The sequence below is a fragment of the Rissa tridactyla genome, chromosome 1 (assembly GCF_028500815.1).
Source record: "Rissa tridactyla isolate bRisTri1 chromosome 1, bRisTri1.patW.cur.20221130, whole genome shotgun sequence".
Classification (NCBI taxonomy): Eukaryota; Metazoa; Chordata; class Aves; order Charadriiformes; family Laridae; genus Rissa; species Rissa tridactyla.
This window is the reverse complement of record NC_071466.1, coordinates 147372635-147396858: the sequence shown is the minus strand read 5'-3', so window position 1 is coordinate 147396858 and position 24224 is coordinate 147372635. Positions and strand designations below refer to the sequence as shown.

At 41.0% G+C, this 24224-nt stretch overlaps 2 protein-coding genes across 2 annotated transcripts in view; one reads left to right on the top strand and one right to left on the bottom strand.

The window, feature by feature from the left end:
* The first annotated feature begins 2781 nt into the window (after positions 1 to 2781).
* Positions 2782 to 24224, top strand: part of LOC128909246 (solute carrier organic anion transporter family member 1C1-like) — a 31361-nt gene continuing 9918 nt past the window's right edge. The window contains exons 1-7 of the mRNA XM_054200659.1: positions 2782 to 2892; positions 16636 to 16790; positions 19150 to 19291; positions 19380 to 19512; positions 21653 to 21768; positions 22582 to 22728; positions 22845 to 22943. Of these exons, the coding sequence (XP_054056634.1) occupies positions 2835 to 2892; positions 16636 to 16790; positions 19150 to 19291; positions 19380 to 19512; positions 21653 to 21768; positions 22582 to 22728; positions 22845 to 22943 (850 nt within the window). The 5' untranslated portion in view covers positions 2782 to 2834. The remainder of the gene's footprint in view (positions 2893 to 16635; positions 16791 to 19149; positions 19292 to 19379; positions 19513 to 21652; positions 21769 to 22581; positions 22729 to 22844; positions 22944 to 24224) is intronic.
* LOC128909185 (solute carrier organic anion transporter family member 1C1-like) overlaps positions 17444 to 24224 on the bottom strand; it is a 64481-nt gene continuing 57700 nt past the window's right edge. Inside the window, exon 19 of the mRNA XM_054200594.1 lies at positions 17444 to 17470. Within this exon, the coding sequence (XP_054056569.1) occupies positions 17459 to 17470 (12 nt within the window). The 3' untranslated portion in view covers positions 17444 to 17458. The remainder of the gene's footprint in view (positions 17471 to 24224) is intronic.

The following is a 24224-nucleotide window of genomic DNA, read 5'->3' as shown; positions in this document are numbered from 1 at the left end:
TGGGCTTTCTTTCCGTACACCATTTTCTTTACACATGAAAGGAAGAGGAATACTGTAAAAGAATTTGTTTCAGTAAGTCTTATTTTCATTATAGTTTAAAAATGAGCAGTCTTTTCCTCTCATACTTCGGCAATAATACTACTGTAAGTTGCCAAGCATATATACTCTATTCCCACTTTGAAATATTTTCAAGTCTTCTACTTCATTTTAATACTTCAAGTAGTAATGTGAATGCATGGATGAGTGTCTGTCTAGAGATACACGTTCTGGATTTGTTATAATAGATGAACAAATGGTTTCAGCACTAAGAGATTTGGATCTGTCAGGTTCTTCCTACCGGAATTCTTCATCTTAAACTAGATCTGGTAATGTCCCACAAAGGTCAACACACCTGGATTTTTTCTTTTCTTTTTAGAATTAGAGATATTAAACCACAATTGAGAGACTGCAGAGAGGCAAATACCTTTCATTTTTGAAGGTGAGACTGTTAAAAGAATTGGTTGAGGAGATTTCCCAACCATTGATGTCAGACTTTGAGACCAGAGTGGGACTCACAACTTTGTTAAGACATACCCATGGGCTGTATGCCATGTGAAAATGGTATTCATAAATTTTCATCTTATAGCAAGGACTCTACTTGGCACATATGGGAGAAGACAAGGGTACCAGGCCATGTCACATGATAAGATGTACAACCAGGCCTGGGGCACATGAGCCAGTGCACATTTTCTCTTCTACGTCCCAGCAAAAATTGCAACTCTCAAATGACATAATACATCTTACTTATAGGCTCATCATTTCTAATCATGTCAGGAGGGAAACATCAAGGAATTCTAACAAGTGAAGGAGGCAAAAAGATGAGGAAACAATGCATTGTTGAAAGAAGCATCAGTATAGGATAAAGTGTCTTCAGGTCACAGACAGTAGAAAGGCTGCCCCATCCTTGTGCCACAATTAAATTGCTATGTATGATCCTGTAATCTGAGGTAGTTGCCAAAAGTCAGACAGCAAATGGTGTGAAAGTATCACAAAGAATACATAGGCTGAATAATGATAGGTTGCCTCCTTGTTGTGCTCAAAACAATGAGTAAGATTGACGTATGAAACGACTATTGTAATATTTTTACATAGCAGCATGATTATTATCATCTGAGAGAAAACATTGACAACACTTTGGCTGGTTTGGCTGTTGACGACAACACAGTTCAACGGTTTAAAACGTGCAACTTAACTCTGCATAGCATTGAAACACACAAAAGTTACTCCTCTTGAGAAGCTATGAAGTGCACAGACTCACAAGTAGCTAGGGGTCACAGGGATATTTTAAAAGTATTTGTAAATAGAGAATCATTATTGATAATCACGAGAAATATGAAGAAAGTGAGCACATTTGTTTAACAGAAGAGCATAGGAGGATATTGAAAACTAGCAAGTACAGCATAAATGAACAGAGGTAATGTTTCATCTCGTCAAGAGTAGAATTATGAGGATAGAAGTTTACATAGATTTAAATAGTGACTAGGTGAAGAGGAAAAAATGTATTGAAGGTTCTTTAAAGCGTAAAGACCACCTCAGAAAGCCCAAAGCAAAAAAAAAAAAAATATCCCTGGAGAGTGAAAGGGCATATAAGAAAGCATGGTTATGTATAAGACTACAAGAATGATGAACAGCAAGAGAAATTAGGGCTGGTTGGTGTGGAAAAAAGGTAAGAAAATGGAGAACTGCAAGTGCCATGGGAAGTGTTGCTAGGGATCAGCTGCTCACCATCTCTTCCATTACAAGTACTAGGGAGCATCAAACCAAGACAGCAGAGGGAATGTTCAAAGCAAAGGAGTTGGCTTTTCACACAACAGCTGTAAGGCTTGAGAAATCCTCACAAGGAAATTTCGCATACATACGTTCAAAGGGAGTCAGGGTAGTTACAGAAAATAAAATGCCATGTGAGTCATTAGATACCTGCCTTTGCCTCCCGGTTCTGCTCAAGACTTCTCTTATATTTTGAAACTAATTGGCTATTGGGAGAGTAGTAGACATATCACACATACTGCTGACTCTCTCTAAGCTTTCCCTTGCTTTCCCTCGGCTGTTGCCTGTCAAGGCTTTGAGGGCACCGATGGCCCTGACCTTCCTCCTCTGGGACCCACTTCCACGTCTGCCTATGGGCCCCAGAGCCCCATTTCAGCTCCAGCCTGTGCATGCAGTCCTGATTTGAGCCATTTTGGAGGTTTGCATGTGCTGAGCCCTCTCCCCAGCTCTTCCTGAATTATTGTCTGGGTTTCCGGGCATTGTTCTAGGGCCTGAGTTCTTAACTTGCCTTTGGCTGATGATCACTGGCCTGACACTAAGATCAGTGGCTGTTGCTGCCTCGGCTCTCCTTACCCTGATCAGGTGTTGGGCACGCAGCCAGCACAGGGCTGGCCCTCGGCTACCGACTTGTCCCCTCCTCACAGAGCAGCCCCTGTCTGCAAGAGCCTTTGGGCTAGAGGGATTGTAGGTCTGACTCAGGTTGGTTGTCTCTTCTTGTACCCTAGAGGATCATTAAGAAAGTGCTGCATGAGGCAGTTTTTCATCCAGTATTAATCAACTTCTGCAAGAAAGAAAGTCCATAGTCGCCATAAAAATTGTAAGAGCAATTTAAAGGTGGGGCCCTTTAATGGTGATTTAGAGCACTCATTACATTTTAACGATCTTACTTAAGCAACATGTAGTTAATATCATCAGGAGGTTGGTTAAACAACAGCTTGTCACAGATTAATACAGTTCATTGAGTTTTGAAGAGCATAAATGAGGAAAGGATTTAGCAGAGAGCAAGAGGAACACATTCTCACAGCTTGATGGTGACCAGATCAGGAAACTTTCTCTTGTGGCTGTTGAGCAAGGTGACTTTGAAAGGTTGGTGTATATGGTGGTAACCAGAACCCTCTCCTTGATCCTGTGATGTCACTTCTAAAAGAAGATGCTGAGAAATGGGGGCTGGTTTAGAAAAAAAACCAAAAGCCAGTGAAAGTGCTATGTAGTCAGCAAAAATCTGTTTATTTAAGTTTGCAGACAAAGGTAGACTATGTTCCTGTGCCTGGAAATCAAACAGGATAAAACTGCCTTAGAAATAAGATATATATTTTTTTTTCAGTAGAACTGTCTTTGGGATGTTATTGATTTTTCTGTCATGTGTAGTCTTTAAATCGAGACTTGACTGTTCTTCTAAAAGATCTGTTCTAGTGTAACAAGGCAGATGAGCAGCTTAGTGAAGTTGCGTTGTATATAATGCCAAGTATTCAATTAATTGAACCATGATTTTTTTTTCAGTCCTTATATCTCAGGTAATATCCCAGACCATCCAAAGGTGATGGGTGGTTTGCCCTGGGGATTTCACCTGAAGTATACATGTTATGCTATGATGCATCACACGTTTGGACTAGCTCCTACAAAGGCCTAAGTACTCTCACCTGCCAATGACTTGCACACCTTCTATTCTGAGTCTATAATAACAACCCCAAACCAAGCTGCTGATTAAGTCTGAATACGAAGAGCAGCTGTACAACCAGCATTAGAGACTACCCTTTGTGTTTTAAATAGAAAAATAATAAATATCATGAAAACAGCATGTTCTGGTCTACTTTTCCCGAGAAAGGTATATGATGCAAATCAATAACAAAATTATCAATGGGTCCTCATGAAAGACAAAAGCTCCACTGAGCAGTGGAAGGCACAAGCCCCAGACACTAGCCAAGATAGTGACACCAAATCAGCTTGTCAGCATGTCTGTCTGTCTTGTTAGCTCTACAACAAGCTGTAAACCAGATGCACTGAAACAGGAGCACTGAGAAACCTTTTCCATTGTTGTAAAATTTTTTCCTGTTCTCAGGATTCCTCTAGTAGCTTATCATTTGCTTAGCTGTACACCATCACTTTTACTCGGTTCGTTAATTAGGAGTTAAATTTTAAAACACATTGATTTCCTTTATTTAGGGATTAGTGTCCCGAGAATAAAAGGGGCTCTAATCAAAGCTGCCTACTGCAGTTGGCCTCTGCCTGGCCGACTGCTCCCTGCTACTGCTGGCTCACCCCTTGCGAACTGGTGCCTTGGCAGCCACTTCTTCTGGTGGGAGTCTGCTGCCACCCTCTGCCTGGAGGAGTCTGCGACAAGCTCCTGCGCTAAAGGTGATTATCTTAGTGTGGCCTTTGTGAGGATTGTTTTTATTCTCGGGAGTAATCAGCAGTTACTGATATCTCAGGGTTCTTATTAAGGGGATTTTTACTATCATGATCCATTTTTTTTCCCCATCAGTGTAAGTTACAGTCATATGGGAGGGCTTGGATGAAAAAAAGGATGATAAATGTCTTTTTTCAGGTGTGAGACCATAGTCTTTGATTTGGCTTCAGTAGTTTCCCATTTCCCATTCTGGTACTTTTGGTCAACAGTTCTCAGTTCAAGAAGTCGACTTTGAATACAAATCCTTCCACAGATGGCTTGGACAACAGCAGTCTGAATACAGAAAAATTCTTCTCAGCTGTACAGAAAGTAAAGTATACAAGATATTTTAATTCCAGAAAAGTTATAAATAAATGGTATATACAGGACCAGGACAAAAATGGAGAGAAATTGCTGTGAATTCGTATGTTAGAATGAGGAAACCAAACGAATACTGTTTACTATATGAAAAAGAAAGTGGCAGGTTTTCCTACAGCTTCTATTATTTTCAAATTACAGAGTACATTTAGCTCCATGCCTTTTCATGTTTTTAGAAGTAAAAGGCAAAAAAACCTTGGGTAGGTCTGCTAATACATCTGAAGACAACCTGAAAATGAAAACCTTGGGAACATCAAAAAACATTGCAAACCAAGAGGGAATACTTATCCATGCATGGTCGCAGCGTAGTAGTGGAGTTTGTGACACACCTTGGAAGAAGGATGAGGACACAGGTGTTTGGGTGTATGTGCCCTTGCTGCAACATCATTAACCACTTGGATTAGCAGAAGTACGGTATGCCGTCCTGTAATAAAGAGCGGTAAACAAGGGCCAGGATGCCTATCTTGTGACTAGGACATGTCCATCATGGTATAAGAAAACTGCTAGAAGTGGATGGTTGATGCTTTATGCCACAACAGAACATGAAGAATCCCCACCATTGAGAAGAAGAGGCCCATAGCTGTTGTAGGACCATGGTTTTCAAACCCTTGCATGTAATCAATGCTAAGTACATCATCATCTAACTGTGAGGATATGTTTGATTCTCTTAGAGAAATTCCAGGGGGTGGCAGTGTTGTGGATATTTTTTTTTTAATTCAGGTGTAAATCTGATGAACGAAATCACAGTGTAACACCATTTTTTTTTCTCTGCAACAATGACTGAAGCCCCCCTTGATGACGTGGTTGATCATTTAGTCATGGAAAACTAAAAGTAGTTCTGCACAAAAAAGTTACAAATAAAAGGAATCAATAAAATACCAAAAGAGGTTTGTGCAAGATTATGGAACAAATTATCCTTGAAGCCATTATTAGGCACACAGTGGACGGGTGATTGCGAATAGCCAGCATCGATTTATCAAGGGCAAAGCAGGGCCTGACCAAGCTGGTTGCCTTCTACGATGGGATGACTGGTCTGATAGACAAGGGTAGAGCAGTACATCTTGTTTACTGGGACTTTATCAAGACACTTGGGCACTGTCTCTCTTGTTATCCTAGTAGCCAAACAGATGAGAAAAAGTCTACCCACTATAGGGTGGGTAGAAAACTAGAAGATTTGAAATTGTGATCAGCAGTTCAAAGCCCAACAGCTGGTGGCCAGTTGCTAGTGGTGTTCCTCCGCAGTCAATACTGGGGCTGATAATGGTTAACAACAACTTCATTAATGGTTTGGAGAATAAGACTGGAAGTGGTCTCAGCAAGTTCATGTGTGGCAACAAACTGAAGAAAGGGGCGGTTCATGCGCTGGAGAGCAGAATAGCAGAGGAGGTTTGATGAAGATGGAGAAACAGGATGACAAGAACTCATAAAGTTCAGCAAAGGAAAATGCAAAGTCCTGCACCTGGGATAGAACGAGTCTACTCACAGAATATGTCAAGGGTGTCGACTAGACAGAAAACAGCTTGGCACAAAAGGACCTTTGGGTCCTGGTGGTCCGTGAGTTAAACCGACTCAGGAGATGGTGTCCTGGATTCATCTGGGAGAGTGTTAATTTTCTTTCTAGTGGCTGCTCTGTTTTGGATTTAGTATGAGAATAATGTTGATAACACATATTGTTTTAGTTGTTGCTAAGTAATGTTTATATGAAGTCAAGGACTTTTTCAGCTTCCCATAGAAGCTGAGAGGGAGCATAGACAGGACAAGCTGGCCAAAGGAATATTGCATGTTGTGCTCAGTATATAAATGGGGGTTCGCTGCAGGGCAGGAATCTGTGATCGCTGCTCGGGATGGGATAGGCAATTGATCATTGGGTCGTGAGCAATTGTATTGCATCACTTATTTTGTATATTCTTTCATTATTGTTACTATTGTCTTCTCTTCCATTACTGTTCTATGAAACTGTCTTTATCTCACTCACAATGTTTCCTTTTTTTCCAATTCTCTTCCCCCATCCCACTTGGGGGGGCAGGGAGTGAGTGAACGGCTGTGAGGTGCTTATGTGCCGGCTGGGGTTAAAGCACAATGGTCCTTTTTGGCACCCAACATGGGGCACCACAGGTTGCAATAATGACAAATCTGACTAGAATGCATTAGAACAATTTTTTTAAAAGCATTCATTATATTAGGTTAATAGTGGCTGATCACAATGTTGATTTATTTGCCCTTGATGTTGCAGTGCTTGTTCTCGGAGTTGTGCTACGTAACAGCTTGCTTGCTGTATTTGTTCCCTGTTGTGCTGTTTATCACCTCTGGGAACCAGGTCAAGATTATCATTTTGCTGTACTTTGTAATGCTGGCTTATCTAATGATAAAATTTTTGGTCATGACACTAATCTGCTAGTTGTACTCAGCATTGCCGTCACCTCCATACTTCAGGAGCCATCTATCGGAAACTATTAATAATTGCACTTCTTAATTCTTCTTGGAAAGCCAATCTGTGGGGGAGACACCTTCCTTCATCTTCCCCTTCTCCTCCAGGTTAATTACAATAGCTTTTGAGAATGTTGAATATCCTTGGAATGTTCAAACCAGCTTGTTCCTGTTGCTATGTCTCCTGAAAGTGATGCAGGTCTTGTTCAGGGTTAAACAACTATTTAAGGGTACCACTCAGAGATCGACCTCTGCAACAGGCATTGCAGCTACTCAAACCCCAGTGACAGGTACTGCAGCTACTGAAACCCCAGCCACAGGCACTGCAGCCACTCCAACCCCTGCAACGAGCACCTCAGCTACTCAAACTGTAGGCATCGCGGCTACTCACACCCTGGCAACAGGCACTGTGGCTACTGAACCAGAGAACCAACCCATGCCAATATCAGTCACCCCAATACAGAAGAAGAAATACACAAAAAAATTAGATAACAGAGGTAAAGATGAATGAGGGTCATCACGAGAACAGGAGGAAGAACCAGAGGTGATCACTTGATCCTTATCCCTGGGTGAGCTGCAAGATTTACAAAAAGACTTCCGTTCTCCTCCAGACAAACACATCGTGACCTGAGTGTTCCAATGCTGGGATAATGGGACCGGTAGCTTGGAATTAAAGGGTAGGGAAGCCAAGCAGCTAGGATCCCTGTCTAGAAAAGCGGGTATTGACAAGGCAATTGGAAGAAGGACACAAGCCCTCAGCCTCTGGAGACAACTTCCGGTAGCCGTGAAGGAAAAGTATCACTTTAAGGAAGATATTATATGTCACCCAGGCAAGTGGACCACCATGGAAAGAGGTATCCAGTACCTGAGGCAATTAGCTACGCAGGAGCCAATTTATTATGACCTGGACAATTTGCAGTTGCCCACAGATCTAGATGAAGTCCATCGTACCTAACCCATGTGACAGAAGTTTGTACAGAGCACACCATCGTCATATGCCAACTCATTGGCCACTCTGAGCTGGAACGAAGAAGCACCAGCGGCGTATGTAGTGGCTGGCCAGTGCCAGCAATATGAAGAAAATGTTTCTACTTTCCTATGGGCCTGTGTCTTGGCTCTGGCAAGACTGTCCAAAAAATCTGAAAACCTGTTTGAAAAACTGTTATGGGAAGTTCGGCAACTCAAAGAGGGTATGTCAAATTCCCCGCCTGTACAGACCAATAATATCTCAGCTATTAGGAGTAAGATTTCTTCTGCTCAAGAGAGAGGATATAGAGGGTACACACCATGAGGCACCCTATGGTTTTACCTGCATGACCATGGAGAGGACATGAGGAAGTGGGATGGAAAGCCTACCTCAACCCTAAAGGCATGGGTACATGAGTTGCAAGGAAAAAGAATCACAAATGGGGGTTCTTTCAGGAAAACTGCAGCTCCAGTTTCCAGAGAGCAGCTCCCTAGACAAAGCAGAAAGGCTTCTGATCCTCTTGAAGGAATTTCCGATTTGTATTTACAAGAAGTGAGTAACAAGGATGGGAACCCATGAGTACCACACAAACGCATTCATCGGTAATGAATACTATGATCAGAATAAATGAAACAGGAAATAGTTCATGCAGTAGCCCTGGGGCCACTTCTAGGCAGGGCAAGATGTTAAAAATGTGCTCTACACCGCAACCAGGGAGAATGGCCCTACCAGGAGCCTCTGACAGAAAGCACCAGGGAAGACTTCAGGTCGACCCCTAGGGTTTTGGAGTCGGTGATAAAGAGGATATGAGGCCTGCTACACTCCAAATGAAAAAGAGATATTGGCAGCATATGAAGGGGTCCAAGCTGCTTTGGAAGTCATTGGTACAGAAGCACAGCTCCTTTTAGCACCCTGACTGTCGGTGCTGGGCTGGATGTTGAACGGGAGGGTCCCCTCTACACATCTTGCAACTGATGTTATGTGGAGTAAGTATGTCGCACCGATCACACAAAAAACTCGAATAGGAAACCGCAGTTTCCCAGGAATCTTGGAAGAGAACATGGACTGGCCAGAACGCAAAGATTCTGGAATATCTCCAGAAGAGGAGGTGGCGTGCTGAAGAGGCCCCATCGTGTAACAAACTACCAGAAAAATGAGAAGCAATATGCTCTGTTCACTGATGGGTCCTGTCGTATTGTAGGAAAACACAGAAGGTGGAAGGCTGCTGTGTGGACACCATTGCACATGTTACTCATGAAAGTGAAACACGTGCTGTAATTAAGCAAGCCAAGTGGTTAAAGCCTCTCTGGTATGGAGGATGATGGCTGAAATATAAATATGGGAAGGCCTGGCAAATTAATTGTATCTCACTCCCACAAACCCACCAAGGCAAGTGCCATGTGCTTACAATGGTCGAAGCAACCACCAGTGGCTGGAAACATATCCCGTGCCCTGTGCCACTGCCCAGAACACTATCCTGGGCCTTGAAAAGCAAGTTTTATGGCGATACACTCATCCCAGAGAGAACTGATATAGACAACGGGACTTATTTCCAAAACAACCTTACAGACACCTGGGCCAAAGAGCATGGCATTGAATGGGTATATCACACCCCCTATGATACACCTGCCCCCAGGAAAATCAAATGGTACAATGGACTGTTACTTAACACCAGAGGATCTACCAGTTGAGCTGGCCCTGTCCAATCAAAACTTTCACATACTGTGGAAGGAGATAAGGTCCCCGTAGTGCACGTGAAGATTATGTTAGGGAAAAAAGTATGGGTTATTCTTGCCACGGGCCAAGGCAAAGCCATCCATGGGATTGCTTTTGCTCAAGGACCTGCATGCACTTAGTGGGTGATGTGGAAGGATGGGGAAGTCCGACGTGTTTCTCAAGGGGATTCGATTTTGGATGAAAATATCCAATTAATTAAATTGTATGATGTTAATTGCTAAATTACAACTATAAGTCATTTCTACTATGGTTGGTATATGCTATATCAATGGTATTACAGTAAGAATTGCCCAAATTAATGAAGAGTGAACTTTGATGAAACCTAGCGAACTGCAGAATTGAATGAACCAGAACTGGCTTCAGCAACTTGCATCCGGCAACTTCCTCGAGATCGACATCTTCAGCCCACAAACCATGGGCAGACTGTGCCAGGTTCACCAGTTGCAAGCTGCAGATGCAGCATGCAGCAATCCAACACCACACACTATCTCTCCTGCCCTGAGGGACAGTTACAACAGATGAAGCCCAAAGCCATGGACTAAATGAACTCAACAGACATTTTAGAGGGATGACCCATAGACTAAGGGAATGATATCTCTGTGTGTGTGGATGGAAAAGTGTAGGACCTGGGTATGAAATTGGTTGTATAGAATAAGGGGTGGATACTGTCCTGGTTTCATCTGGGATCGAGTTCATTATCTTTCTAGTAGCTGCTGTGTTTTAGGTATAGTATGAGAATAATGTTGATAACACATATTGTTTTAGTTGTTGCTAAGTAATGTTTATATTAAGTCAAGGACTTTTCAGCTTCCCATAGAAGCTGAGAGGGACCATAGACAGAGGAAGTTGGCCAAAGGAATGTTCCTGGGCATCATGTCAATGCATGTGGAGGAAACAAAAGCTATCAGAAGTAGTCAACACGGATTCACCAAGGGGAAATCACATCTGACTAAGCTGATAGGCTTCTATGATGGAATGACTGGATGGATAGATGAGGGGAGAGCAGTGGATGTTGTCTACCTTGACTTCAGCAAGGTGTTGGACACAGTCTCCCGCAGCATCCTCGTAGGGAAGCTTAGGAAGTGTGGGTTAGGTGAATGGGCAGTGGGGTGGATTGAAAACTGGTTGAAAGACAGAGCTCAGAGGGTCGTGATTGGAGGTCAGTGACAAGTGGTGTTCCCCATGGGTCAGTACTGGGTCCAGTCCTGTTCAACATATTCATCAATGACCTGGATGAAGGGATAGAGTGCACCCTCAGCAAGCTTGAAATTACACCTGGAACACGTATACATGTTTAGCCATGCACATTGATGAAATATGGATCCAGATAGAAAGCACTGTAGCCAAGGGCTTCAAGGGCGTGTTGCAGAATCAACAGAGCCTATTTTTCAAGAAATTATTAAGCATTATTACCTTGTTTACCTAGTAAAACAGGTTGAAAAACTGTGCTCTCTTCATTTATGATCAAAGTTGAGTCCTAAGTATCAGATTAAGAGGAAGAGCTTTTAAATTTAAACGACCCTGTCAGTTCAAAACCAGAATATAATTTGACCATGACTGGAAGTGGATGCAGTGGGAAGGAATGCAACTCTTACTGCTCTCAAGGCAGGGCTTGGCCTTTTCCCAAAAGGTGCTTTAGAGTTTGCAGACTGGATTTGTGATCTGGATTCCTCCTGCATTCTTATTTTATAATTTTACTAATACTTGGAGTTGAATTGCCCTGACATACAGCTTTGGAGTGACTACCCTTTTCTTGATGATGATGTCTGTTGTTCTAGGAAGCTAAAGGGAACTGCCTGGTTGAGAGTCGTAAAAGTCATGAGCAGTGCAAGGTATTGCTGATAACAGTATTGAAAGCAAAATTTAATTAAGATTATCCAAAGGTCAGCATTACTAAGTAGGTTGTAATTGTTCATAGCAAGTAAAAGAATGGGCGTGGCGACGGTGGTAGGGAAGGGCACACTAACTACAAGGAATGGCACATTTTGGTGTAACACCCAGGCAGACAGTAGTCACGGTTCACATAATTTAAGAATGACTTTTCTTTCAACTAGAATCCCTCTCAGGAATCATGCATAATGCACAATCAGGGCACAATCAAATAAAATGCTTCTCAGGAAATCAGTTCAGGTTTCTTTGAACTAGAGCTGTAAGTGGGTAAAGGGCTGCTCCAAAGTGCACATAGCCCCAATATACTTTCACATTGGGTTTGCCTGTACTGTTAATAGCACTGAAATATAAACCTGAATAGTGTTCTAAGCACGAATGTTTCTTGAACACCTAGTTTGTTCAGTACACCCAAGGCATTATATTTTCTCTTCCTGCAAGTCCTTGGCTGGCTCTAGCAGGTCTTAGCTGAATGGACTTCAGCCATAGACCTTGAAAATAAATCTTCACACCAAAATACATTTTAGTTATCAGCAACCAGGAACAATTCTAAAGTTGGCACACCCCATTTTTAAATGCCAGGAAGGTACAAACTATTATAATATCGAGAAGCTCAGGAAAAAAGGTGTTTCACGGGAATGTACAAAAAGAATACATGTGCACATTTTCTACCTAATTAATTTTTGACCACTGTGGATAAACATGTATTTTGGGAACTTTAACAGAGGGCAGAACTGGGAGGAGACAAGATTGAAACTCCCTAAACCATAGTTTGTGTTGGAAGTTAATGATTCTTCTACCAAGTGTCAGCACAGCCTTGCTTAAGGAGAGAATACTCCGACTTTTGAGCATTTGTGTGGTAGTATAACTGCTGTTGTTGTGGATACAGAACCTAGGTAGGAACCTCTTTAATATTCTTTTTGTTTTTCTTAACCTTAAAATGTTGCCATTTAGTGTTTGCAGCTAATGAACGTTACCTGTGTAGTACTAGTTGCATTTCCTGTGACCAAGAACACCAGTAACATTCCTGTTGTAAATGTCAGTGCTTTAATGATGGCATCATACATTTATTTGCATGTGTGTCTCTGAACAGTGAGCATCTTATGTCTCGAACAATGCAAGCAGCATTGAGGCCAGCACAGCACTGTGATATTAATTTTTCATATTAGGTTAACTTTAAAGGTCTTATTACGATTTCTTAATGTATTTAAAAATCAATAAAACAATCAGAATAGCTCTGCAGTTAGTGTAATTCGATACAGTTCCCTAAACTACTGGATGAAATGTGGCTCCTGATTTGTGATTTTTTAGTCTACTGGATGGTGGTATAGCCCCCGAGAGTGCAACTGCAGTGAGAAACATCCCAAGGACTTACAGTGTGTTCGCTGGATTCTGAAAATTCCTCAAACATCATTGTATCTTTCTTTCATAAGAGTCTACAAAATTTGTAGCAAACTGTTATCTTGACCTTCGTAAACTAATTACCTGTTATTCAGGCTAAGATGTTTAAATTGTTGCTCTTATTGATTATAATTTGCATATAATTAAGGGGTGGAAAACCAAGCCTGATTTTTTTTAATGTTCACTGAGGAATAGATCTACCTAACAGTCACAGTTTGGCCATGGCCCCTGTAAGGTCGTATACCCTGAAGCACTGAAGAAGTCTGCGGCTGTTCTTTGCAAGGCTAGCTGCTGTCCTCTGGAACAATCTCGTAAGGTGCCTCATGCTTCCCATGACGCTTTGAAAGCTCCCAGCTGCCACCAACGCAAATGACCCACACTGATTTTTAGTTAAGACCCTTGATCTTCGCCCACCCAAAGTGTTTCTCAGAAGACGACTGTACTGAGCACAAGACCAAATGAGTTTGTCAAATGTTCTGTGGGTATGATGCAGAAGTGATGAAAAAAGTGTTAACTTTCATTCTCACGGGGGTTTTTGGTGTGTTTTTTTTTATCTTATGCATGCTTTTGGGGGAAGGATTGTTTTGTTCCCTTGAGAAGGAAGTCAGGGTTTTTTTGTTTAGGTTGACTGGCTACTTAAACAATGCCAGTATGTTATTTGATTGATCTCGTCTTTCTGCAAATGCAACTACTTTGGGTCATCGCTACAGCAGAATGGCTTGTGCAGGCAAAGCTTTAGAGAAGTCATATTAGTGAAAGCTTCATACTTTTCCTTTGCCTGTAACCAGATGCTTGGTATATTAAACATGGAAGAAAACCCACTAGTGAAATAAATCTAAAATAGCGGCTTTATCAATTGCTGAAATTGTCAGGCTTAGCAGCTAATGTATGTTGACACCAATTGTGAATCGATCTTTTATCTTTTTTCCTAACCTTCTTGTGGCATACCGCTTCCCCAGCCTTGATCTCTTCTATCTCCAGCAGATTTCCATGTAAGGCAGGGTCAACTGAGGATGGGAGGAGATGCTGCCAGCAGCTCCAAATATTGATCCTTGCACATAGCTCGCTCTAACATTTCTCCAGCACAATTGCATCCTCTTTTTGCTTCCTTCCCACTGACAGGAGTTGGTCACCCCTGTTCTTGCCTGGGACTCCTTCCCCTGGATCACTGGAGGAGCTGACTCCTAACAGTGCTGAGCCAATTAACTTCCACCTTCTAGCTGGCTTCACACTTTTCTGTGTTCATCAAGCATCTTTTGCCCCACAAAGATGTATTTTACTTTATTTTTCTTCTCTTTTTTTTATCCTTTATCTTGCCTGGTACCCTGAGGGCCTCTGGATGCCCTTTTCACTATGATTCGTAGAATCATAGACTCATCAAATGTGTTGGGTTGGAAGGGACCTTTAAAGGTCATCTAGTCCAACCCCCCTGCAGTAAGCAGGGACATCTTCAACTAGATCAGATTGCTCAGAGCCTCATCAAGCCTGGCCTTGAATGTCTCCAGGGATGGGGCCTCCACCACCTCGCTGGGAAACCTGTTCCAGTGTCTCACCCCCTTCATTGTAGAGAACTTCTTCCTAATGTCTAATCTAAACCAACCCTGCTCCAGTTTAAAACCATTGCCCCTCGTCCTATCGCTACAAGCCCTTGCAAACAGCCCCTCCCCAGCTTTCTTGTAGGCCCTCTTTGTTTGCCTCTAACTGCTCAACCTGGTCTTTGATATTTACTACTCGCGCTTTCAGTCTTACTGTCCTCTCTTCTTGTGCTTTCACAGTCTTTCTCTGAAACATGTACTGGGATAGCCTGCTAATACCTAAACTTCTTCTGTTACGTGTATCTAACTGCCTTTCTCTTTTCACTACTTTGCCCCTTATTTCTATCTTCATGTTTCTCTGCTTTCACTTCTTCCCTCCTTATATTGAGATGCTAAGTCTTGTTGTACCTTCAAACTCTCAAAAGTCACTTTAGTCCTGTGACCTGAAATGTCATGCTACCTCAGCATTTTATTGTAGTCCTTAATATAGGACTTAATGTAGTCCTTAATATAGAGAAGGGAAAGGAAAGGAGTTTTTCGTGCCAGCATTAGTACCTAAGGCATGCTCATGAACTTAAGCCCAAGAAAATCCTAAATTGTTTAAATCTCTATATGGTGTTTGACTAAAACATCCTTAGGTATTAACCATCTTCCACCTGACTGAAGAAAAATGTGCTTCACCATCGTGCATTAGGGCAATGCCTATCCTTTAAATGGTCTGAAAAGTGTTACTCTGCCATATGGCCTGTAGCAGAGCAATTTGCAATTGCAGATGGACTTTTTCCAGCATCGGAAAAGTTCATCCAACCTTTTTCAGCTCCATTCAAGCATGGAAAACCTCTCTTTGTGTGATTGCCCCTCCTCCCCACCCCCCCTTCACTCTTTTCTCAAATGAGGACGCTACTGTGGAAGGTGAAATAAATCAGTTCCTGTGAGCTACGTTTTCTGAGTTCTGACTTGGGGCTATTAGTTTCAATACTCCTGTCTCTCTTGTGTGTCAGGATGTGCAGATCTGAAGAGGGTTTGTTTCAAGGGACCCATTTTTTCTGAGGGTCTCTGCAGTGGCATCTGAATCTTACTTCAGAAATCCATTCTGTTTGTAGTTGGAGTTGCGCAAACGGGCAAGTGTTTTCATTCTTTAAGTAAACTTTGCAAATAGATACATAGACTTCCCTTACAGCTTTTCACTGCAGTATTCTTTTTAATTGCTTACCCATCTCTCAGATATTCAGAAATTGCTTACCCATTTCTCAGTTTTAAAAAAGTGAGAAAAGAAAAAGTTGAAGTATTGTACTGTTCGTTGCAATGAAACCAAATTGAACTTAAGCGTGAAACAAGGCTTTCAACAATAAAAAAATATGTTACATCCAAGTAAGGGAAAGATTTGTCACCCATGGCTACAGGGTGTGCTCTTCCCAGGGGAAGTGGAGCAGTTCTGCTGAACTGCTGAGTTGCAGATGATTTCATGCATCAGGGGATATAGACAGCACTCTGCAAACAGAAGGGGATTAGGGATACCCTGAATGCTATTGCATGAAGACAAAAAAAATAAACTCCTTATAGGAGGTCAGGTAGCTAAAATAATTGTTTTGTCATTAAGAATGGCTTCCAACAGGCCAGCGTAAAGGAATAAGTCAGGTGGCACGGTGTTAGTACAGAGACCTTACCAAAACAATGATTGAGTCCTAAGCCACGCAGTCTGCAAATTCAGAGCTTCACTAGGACCCCCTGTGTTTCAGCACTGATGCTTTGTTGACCCTTGTAGTTTATTTTTGGACAGAGACTTTGTCCCTTACTCTTCTGTGGGAATTGTCTTTTCAGCATTAAAAGTCATTCTAGACCAAAACAAGGAGGGGGGAAGTGGGGGGCAGTGGGGAGAGTGAAGACTATTTCATTTGAAAAGGAAGATGTCAAAACAAGGCACTACAGAATTTAAACAAATATACACTTTGAAACACCCAAGTCATTGAACCAAATCCTTTCCAATGAAAAGGTCCAGTTTCAACATCTCAGCATTTTCCTGTAACTACTGGTAATCAGAAAGGTCCTTAAGCAACTCTTCTTTGGCGTATGTGTTCTTGTATTTATTATTGTATTTCTTTTGGGTTCAGATCGCTCAGTAAAGAAATCAACCATGACAGTGGAAACCGAATCCAGCAACATTGATGACTCAAATCAGGAAGCAGATCCTGCCCAGGTTTTGGATGACGAAGCAGACAAAAATCTACCAGTCAAAAAGAAGACTTCCTGTTGCACTGGCTTGAAGGTTTGGTGCCTTATCAATATCACCACAAATTGCTGTTGTCATATGTTAAGAAATATTGTTCAAGATATGACATGACCATTACTTCATTCCTGTTCCCCCTACCTTTACTTGAACTGGATGCACACTGGAGCTACAGGGAAGGTTTGGATGTTGTCTTTGTCCTAAAGAAAAGAAAAAATTCCTGACTCAACATATTTACTCTCAAGTCACTCACAGGTAGAGCCCCTTTTTAGTCATTGGAGAGAGGTAGCAACCTCCAGTGGAAGGCTTGAAGCATCCTAAAATAGGTGGCTCTGATACCCTGTTGTCTGGAGGTTGCTATCACCGCCCATTCTTGTAGGCCCAAAATAGGGTGAGGCAAAATGTATTCTGGGACTTTTATCTAATTCATTGCTGTAGGTGGAACAGTCCACTGATTCACACAAGTATCCAAGCTTCAGGAGCGCACAAGAAGAACTTAAAGAACAAACCAAGTAATGTAATGAGAATTTTGCTTTCATGTTAAAGCCTTAGTATTTATTGATTCCGGCTGAGCTGCAAATACTACAAGGGCAAGATTTCTTTTGATGGTGGTGTGTTTGGGTTTATGTTTTGACTACTTCAGCCAGCTTCATCTCAGCTTAAATTCCATAGTCTCAGTGGAGTTGCGATCAGGGACACATTTCTCTCTATAAAAAGATCTATAAAATGAAAAATTAATGGAAAAAATAATAGGTAATTGCAAGCTTCTCAAACACCCAAAATAGCTGGTCTCAAGTAGCAGGCAAAGGTTGCGAAGTTTTTTATTTTACCTGACTTACATTTGTCACCCATATACACTTGGAAAAACAGAGTCTGGTCTCTCTGGGAAACTCACAGGACTAACTTTGCCATCATGTATGTGGGCAAAGCTGCACAACTGTGGATCTGTGTCTAACTTACTGTATCTGCTTAACAGACACAATACCTTGGATGTAATAAAAGACAAACTGATATTGTCCTTCACCTTCCCATCAAATGTTCTGTTGTTTACCTTGGATGGCATTTTCAAACCCAAAATACCCAATTAATTTTTTTTTCTGTTTTCATGCTTATTTCACCATGAAATCATGGTGATTTCAGCCAAAACCCATAAAAGCACTGCTGGCATAGGGCAAGAAATGAGGTTCTCACAGACCTTTTGCCAGTCAAGCTCAGGAAAAATAAAACATGTCAGGGCAAAGCCTGCACTTGTGAGATTTTTCTCTTGATTCCTGATAAAAAGAATGTAAATATACCTATTTTCAAGTTTTTCTTCCAGGACCAGCTTCATTTCCTAAAGTAGACAGTATTGCAAAGTCTAAATCTATATTTACTTTTGTTTACTTACCCGATGTTGTGTTGTATTGGAACTTTTACCCAGTGAGCAATAAGTCTATTTGTTTTTTAAACTATGTTGAAATAGTTGGATAATATTTAAACAAACTTAGTTTAACTTTTTGTCAAATACATCTTTATTTGCAAAAGCCACAATGTGTGTTGGTGGAAGCAACTATAAAATTACAAAGAATATTAAGCTTTTCTTTATGACGTATATGGTACACAGGTGACAGAGCCATAATCCACACATTTCAAAATATATCATTTGAGACAGAGATTAACTCAATCGGTCTTTACCACCTTCCACATATGGGAATATCATAAAAAAAACTTGCATAAGGCCTTTACTTTGATGCCATGGCTATCTATACATTTGAGTTAGGACCAGTTATGAACTGGCCTAAAATATGTGACGTGTCTCAGGCAGAAGATAACTGGGGCTAAGATTAGTTTTAGGTTGGGCTACTGTCAGTAAATTTATCTTGACGAGGTATTTTACCTCTGGCAAATTTTACATTTCTGCAACACCTAGAAATTTAGAAATCCCACCATTTTAGCTGCCCAACACTGGGCCTCAGCTTTTTGACAAATTTAACCTCAAGATGTCAGTAAGGTAAGCAGTCCCCAATGAGTTGTTTGTCAAATTTAAGTTTCACAATCCATAGGATCTCTACTTTGGAAAACCTCTGGCCAGCTATGCGGGGAAGATCAGGCTTTCTGGTCATTAAGTGGCCATTGCAACCCTGAACCCTGAAGCAAACAGCTGCTCTGAGTGCAGCACCTAGAACCAGCCCTCTCCAGCAGGGAAAACCAGGTCAGGAGCAGACATTGCCGAGAGATCACTCTGGTGCTCCATAGCATTAGGGTACGTGAAAATTCGCACACAACATCGTCGCTGCAATTTGAGTAACAAGTGTACACCATGATGATGATTGCTCCACAGAGTTTTAAATGTATTCGATCCCTCTGTGACCAGTTTCCCTACCTCTGCCTCCCATTTTCTGTCTTAATCTTTCCTCAGGCATTTCTCGCTGCTTTATCATTCAGCTACTTGAGTAAAACTTTGTCTGGTACGATTATGAAAAGCTCTATCACTCAGATTGAACGAAGGTTTGACCTGACATCCTCTACTGTTGGTTTCGTCGATGGGAGCTTTGAGATGGGTAATTGACATTCCATAACATGCAGAAAACTGTTCCGAGAAATACGAGGCACAGCATCTGGCATTAATTTTGGTTCATTAACTTCCAGGTAACTTGCTGGTGATTGCATTTGTAAGCTACTTTGGAGCTAAACTTCATAGGCCCAAAGTAATCGCTGCCGGATGCTTTACTATGGCTTTGGGAAGTCTTTTAACAGCAATGCCTCATTTCTTCATGGGATAGTAAGTACCAATTAAGATTAATTTAGGTAACCTAACATTGGAATTGGATATTGCTGTCTGGTTTTTGAATGAAACTTGGTGTATATTAAGTCTTAGATTTCCAAAGGCCTATAGACCCTCACCTCGATGTGCAAGGAATCATGTTTGACACACACATCGCTGTTCATTTTATCTGGTTGGAAAAGTATGGTTCTGTTGAAGTAAAAGTTCAACTTCTCAAAAAAAAATTGGAAAATCAAAATGCTTTAGATCTTAGTCAGACTTGTTCAGAAAAGAGGCAGAGAAGGAAATGATTTTACGAAATCACTAGATTATTTTTTTCAGGAGGAAACGCCTATGGAAATCTTATGAATATTCAAGGTTCAAATAAAATATATTGTGCTTTGAAAATCTCCAGCCATGGTACTATGCAGATGCTATTGCTTTCGCGACTTATATACTCTTCCTGAATGGCTAACTATAAGAAAATCTTATTGGGAAAATCAGTGTTACCCTAAGAAAGTGACGTCATTTGTTGCTAACAGAGATGTCAGGATCATTTAGGCAGGAAAGTCAAACCATTATGAACCACAGTAAAATGGTAAGGGATATAGAATGCACCTATATGATTTCCAGAATAAGTCTGAACTGTTTTGAACAGGACCTCAAAACCCTGAGTGGGTAGCTTCATATTGAGTGGCATGTCTACCTGAAATAAGACTTTATAGTAACAGGTAACTCTCATGTAAAATCAGGGATTCAGACATCACTCATTGAAGAAACCAACCTACAAAAGTGCTCACTGGAAGAAATTCTGCTGCTTGAAAGAGGAAACCAGACCCTTGTTGTGTAAGATTGTGTATTTTGCTCTCCTGTGGCAAACAGCTGCTCATCACTCTCAGCTTCACGCAGAGCCTGCAGATGGATCAGTGCTGGAAGAACTGGTACAACGGGTTTTTTTCTGTTCCAAAATGCACATGGCTGGTTAAACTGACCTTCCATGGCTGGTTAAGCTAATTTTTATTCATCTTCTCCAGGCTCAGAGATTTACTGCCCGTTACTTATATGCAATAATGTCTCTAGCCATAGCTTTGATACAGTGACAGCATAGACTGACATATTTCTGCTGCTCTCTTAAATGAATTAGCATAATTTTAGGTATACTACTGTAAAAAGAAAACTAAGGAACGCCTTTTTTTTTTTTTTAATCATGACAGTGCATGTTGCACTAGCATCAGATTTGTATTTTCTACTGCTAAAGTCAAACTATGCATCTTGCTCAAGTTTCCACTGGGAAACTCACATAGTTTCTCATGTACCTGTTCCTGAATTTTTATGACGAAATTGTTCTGCACTGTCTGTCCTGATGAATGCTCTTTGTTTCAAGCAGAAAAATAAGCCTGCCTGATCTAACAGAGCCAGTCCAGTTCCTAGAAGCAGAATGTGTGCTTTACCGTGTTGTTCTCCTTAAGCTAATTGTACTTTGCACTTCAGCAGGGCTCATGTCTGGGAAAAGGATAATGCTAAAGCAGCCGAACAGTTCCAGCACCTGAACTGCTCAGCTGCTGACCCGCAGCATTGCTCTGCTCCTGTAAATACAGCTAAAGAGTGTCTTTTAGCCAATAACTTTATTCACATGCTGCTATACAACAGCTCTTGCTAAACCCCGGCCAGTTATCAATCAAGCAAACAGGTACCTCTTGAGGATGACTTCTCCCTTCCTCACTCCTCTCCTCCCCACAAACCCCAAAAATATGAACCTACGATGAAAAGCAGGACTCACACTCAAGACAGTCTTCTTTTTCTCCTTGACTGTGGGGTGGGCGTGGGGAGCTCACTTGAACCTGACTCTAAATTTTGATACTGACTGTTCAATTCTACCTGAATTACTTTCAAAAGTCCTTTTGAATTTTACAGCTTAAAATGTTACGTGTTCTAGACAGATGTTTCTAACTTTTCTTTGTTCTTCATTTTAGTGTTTTGGTTTTTCAAAATGGGCTTAAATAATCTTCTTTTTTTCTCTGTTAGTAGTTCTTTGGATTGACATTTAAAGAAAGATACCTTTCTCTTCGGGGAAACTGCAGTCAAGTGATTCCTGCCCTACTACGCTAGTATTTCCCTCATGAACACTGCTTCTAAACATACTATTGTGTGTTTTCAGCTATAAGTATGAGACAGCATCACATACGGCTTCTTCAGCCAACTTAACTTCAAGCATGAATCCCTGTTCCCTACACCAAGGTGTGAACAAAACCTTGTTGGAAGTCTCACGATCAGGTAAGGAACTGTAAGTGTAAGTACAAATAGAGGAGCTAGTTTTATCCTTGGTTGCAAGTGGACTAAATTATTGCCCCATGCAAGATGCTCAGTTCGATTTCTCTACCTGTCTGGGAAAATTACCAACACCTAAATGCACGTAGTGCGTTTAATTCTGAGAAGAAACCTCCAGAGAATACAAATTACTAAGATCCAGATCCCTAGTTTCCCATGTTCGTACTTCCAAATTATAGTAAAATCACCCAACACTGAAGGGGATGTTGAGAGTGGCTACAAAGAAATTTCTGAAGGGATTCAATTACCCTGGAGTGAGGGAAGTAGAAGAGACAGTGTGAAAGCATATGAAACTGTGCAGAGTTAACTGGAAATAAATGGAGATTTATATAATTTTCCCTTACTGTATGGAATATAGCTGTTTTACTTGTTGCTTTGTGTGTGACAGGTAGAGAAAGAGCCAAGCTGTGCCCCAGAAACCATCTCAAACTTCTAAAGTTTAAGATTTATCTTATATGCCAGATAATATATTGAGGACAATACCAATTGACATTTTTTTTACATGGGCATTTTTTCTGATGGGTGATACTTACCTGTATTTCTAGACACAAAATACAATGGAGGTGAAGGAAAGTGTTATTAAAAGATTATTAAAAGGTAAAGTGTCGTTGATGGCCTTTCTTTAATCTTCCATAAGGATAATGCAGTTAATACAATAAATTTTAAACTACAATCACTTCATGTGCTGAATTTCCTGTGCTTTGTCACTGTTTCCCATTCAACTATTCTATTACAAAGACATAAACTCATTGTCTGCAGGCTGTGAGAAGGAACCATCATCATATATGTGGATATATATCTTACTGGGAAACATGTTACGTGGAATTGGTGAGACACCAATAACACCACTGGGCATCTCTTATCTTGATGATTTTGCTAAAGAAGAGGATGTTCCTGTGTATGTAGGTAATCTCAACATGAAGTAAACTGATAGATTCATAGTATAAGAGGTGAATCATCTTCTGCAGAAGAAAACATTCAGCCATTCAAATGTACTAGCATCTCCTTCATTATATTTTCAGCATGTTTGCACACAATAGCCATGTTGGGCCCAATGTTTGGTTTCCTGTTGGGATCTTTATGTGCAAAACTGTATGTGGATATTGGATTTGTGGATTTAGGTAAGCAAAATGGAGGTAAAGTGAAAGTAAACTAAAACCTGTTGATAACATGTTACTCTACGTACTTGCATATATTTTTTATTATATTAATTACCTTAATATAATTTATCTTTAATTTATATTGAGTTCATTAATTTTATTATATACTTTATTACAATTTTATTAAATTACTGGAAGTCTTTAGGGTAAAGGCAGAATTAGGCAGTGATCATATTTTAAAATTGTGTTTTAGGATTAACGGTTTAAAATACGTGTTTAACTTTAAAAATTAGCACCAAGAACTCTCACAGACGATGTTTTACTACACTGGTGTCTTAATGAAAGGATTCTGCTAACATAGCAGTTTTACAGTTTTGGTGGATTATCCAGCGTTTCAACTGAGCATTTTGCATTATTTACAATTCATGTCGTGCTTGCAATACATTATACACTTTTTGCCAGCCCTTGCTGATTCAGATAAAAAGAAAACACAGGTATGTAATCACATCTGCAAAATGCCAGAGGGAGCAGGTGTGCCATGGCCCTGCACCCTGTTCCCCTTCACTGGAAGAGGATGGAGGGCCATTTCTGAGGTGGTCTTTCCTGGCCAGCCCCGCTCCCCACCCGCTGGACCAGCCGGATGGGAATTCAGACAGTGCAGGCTGGTGATGGCTTTTTCAGGAAAAGGCCTGGTGTAGCAGCAGCAGCGGATGATCCTGTTTTACTAGCATGAAAGAGCAGTTTTCAGATCCTCAGGATCCTGCAGCTAGATAGATGAACTATTTTGTCTTTGCCCTTTGTTAAGCTTGATTTTGCTTAAGCTTAAGGACAGTGAGCCAATGCCGGTCACACAGTGAAAAGTCTTATGGTGTTGGTCCACCACCAGACATGCCAGAGTGCAACAATCATACAACCAACTACTCTTGTCTTCCTCGCAATACAAAGTTTAAAGTCATGGCTAATCTCACTGATGCCACAGAGAATGCCCATATGCTTAATAGTAATCAGAACAACTCAGTTTAGCAGATGATGATCACAGCAGAAATGTATCAGCCCTAAAAGGACTCCATGCTTGAGGCCTGTCTGCTACCCATTTTGGTTTCCTATGTGTTGGATCAGGACCTCTGCGTTGCCATGTATGCCACAAAATGGCAGTCAGCATGTCATGTAGAAAGGCAGATGAAACATAACACCATTCAGGATATGATTCCTGAGGCTTTCACTGCATGAACGATCTGTCATTAGATGATTATTATTACCATTGAAAGTCAGACACTGTAAAATGTAGCTATTTTGTCAGCT